Here is a 2,151-nt window from a genome sequence, read left to right on the forward strand (position 1 = left end):
TTTGATCTTTAAAAATATATGACTCTTCAATGACATCAGCAGAAATGATTTTATATAACTTTCTGCTCACCTTTCAAGATTATTTATGTCATGTTTAGGGTTATAATGTCAATGCCGTCACCATAGACCACGTCACCCCATTGCATGAAGCCTGTCTCGGAGGTCACGTGGCCTGTGCCAGATCTCTTCTGGAAGCGGGAGCTAATGTAAGTATCTTTCAAAAACATTAATAATTTTACATCTTCTGACTGAATCAAACAAAGTTCACATTTTGCTCTTCTTTCCTTCCTCCTCAGTAGTTTTCAAAAATAGCAGAATAAAAATAAAGCTCTTGAATTGCCTCAGCCTTCTCATTGCACTCTAAAAAGGATTTCCAATCATTGCATAAATGGGTAGCATGCATAATAATATAGAACATTCTTTAGGTTATTTCCTCCTTTCATGACTCTAAATAGCAATAGATGAACATCTTTTTGCCTATAATGTTCGCCCCTATTTTGGATGATTTTCCTTAGACAAATTCTCAGAATTAACCCATTTTAGCAGTTTAAAATAGCAATGCGATGTGGCTGCGTCACAACCTTCGTCACCATTACATTGAACTCACTTTTGTTGGATACTCAAGTATGTATTTTTTTCATGATTTTCACTAGTTGTGTGCCCGTTCCTATGAATTATCTGCCACATCATATTTCTCTTTCTCTTAAAGTTTTAAAGCATTTCTTATCGGTGTATATGAGCTAAATATATTTTGTCACATTTACAGCACACGTTTCCCCAAGTATTTCTGTTAGCAAATTGCATAAGTTCTGAAAATACGTAACTAAGCCAGTTTATCATGTATGATTTAGGAATCTTATTCTTAGAATTTCTGGTTTGGTTTAGGTGAATGCAATCACGATAGATGGTGTGACGCCATTGTTCAACGCATGCTCGCAAGGCAGTGCCAGCTGTACAGAACTGCTTTTGGAATATGGCGCCAAAGCCCAGCTGGAGTCATGTCTCCCATCTCCCATACATGAGGCTGCCAGTAAAGGTAACTTAGTTACAGGATTAAGTACCAAGGGGAGAAAGTTCCTCCAGCAACATAAACTGCTCCATTTATCTTTCGATGAATAACTCTGCAGGGAGAAGCAGGGGGTGGTGCACGTGGGGGATGGGCATTAAATAAACTCGTCTCTACCGTGTGTTGGCAGGTCACCATGAATGTCTGGACATCCTGATATCCTGGGGTGTAGATGTGGACCAAGACATTACTCATTTGGGAACTCCTCTCTATGTAGCTTGTATGTCACAGCAATTCCATTGCGTCTGGAAGCTTCTTTATGCTGGTATTTTCCTTTAAAACATCTTCCGTTCTGCCTATACATACAAGCAATTATTTATTTCTCTAAATAAGCTTCTTTAAAACTTATATCTTATGCTAAAAATGTTCTTATTACTGTAAGCATTCTCACCTATACAAATATAACCAATAAGAAAGAACTTCATTGTTGTTAAGTCTACTTCATAGCTCACAGATGAATACGTAATCTTTATATTTTGTATACATAGCATTGGCAGACATTTGAGTATGTAATGGAATCTGAAGGCCTTACTTATAAAAGATCATAAATTAAGAGCTTGGAGTTTGAATTTATTATTGCCAAGTATGTATATATCTGGAAACAAATCCATCAAAAGAAATTTTAGGGATAGTAACTGCTTAGATGACGTTATCTTCTACGAACCATAAAAACTCATGTACTTGCCTAGACTGTACTTTCTGTCCTGCTTACTTGAAAAGAATTATTGCCCTTTCCCGGTTACTTGAAACAAAGCAATTCTTCAAGGTTGAGCTTTAACCCCCAGAGAAATATTCCTAACCTATCAAGACCATAGTGGTCTCTCCCACTGCAGGACTGAGAGATCCTTTAGGATATGGATTATGCTTTTTCTACATCATCTCCTATCTCTGGCATGGTTCCTCCTTCTCATGTGGTAGACGCTTAGAACATATCTAAAACGAGTAAATGAATTTCTATGCTATTTATTGTTTTTGACTCATTTGACCCCTGACATATACTACCCTTTTTTGTGCTACTCACATTATCTTAGCTAAGTTAGAAACTTCTTGCAAGCAGGGTGCATCTACTATTTCCTTCCCATTAC

The 2,151-nt window shown here is 37.1% G+C and overlaps 1 protein-coding gene across 1 annotated transcript in view; it reads left to right on the forward strand.

Annotated features, from left to right (window-relative positions):
* ASB5 (ankyrin repeat and SOCS box containing 5) overlaps positions 1–1,345 on the forward strand; it is a 24,226-nt gene extending 22,881 nt beyond the window's left edge. Inside the window, exons 3-5 of the mRNA XM_012651638.1 lie at positions 99–206; positions 886–1,036; positions 1,197–1,345. Coding sequence (XP_012507092.1) covers positions 99–206; positions 886–1,036; positions 1,197–1,345 — 408 coding nt within the window. The remainder of the gene's footprint in view (positions 1–98; positions 207–885; positions 1,037–1,196) is intronic.
* Positions 1,346–2,151: the final 806 nt, after the last annotated feature.

This window comes from Propithecus coquereli, unplaced genomic scaffold (assembly GCF_000956105.1).
Source record: "Propithecus coquereli isolate 6110/MARCELLA unplaced genomic scaffold, Pcoq_1.0 Scaffold36, whole genome shotgun sequence".
NCBI classification, from domain to species: domain Eukaryota; kingdom Metazoa; phylum Chordata; class Mammalia; order Primates; family Indriidae; genus Propithecus; species Propithecus coquereli.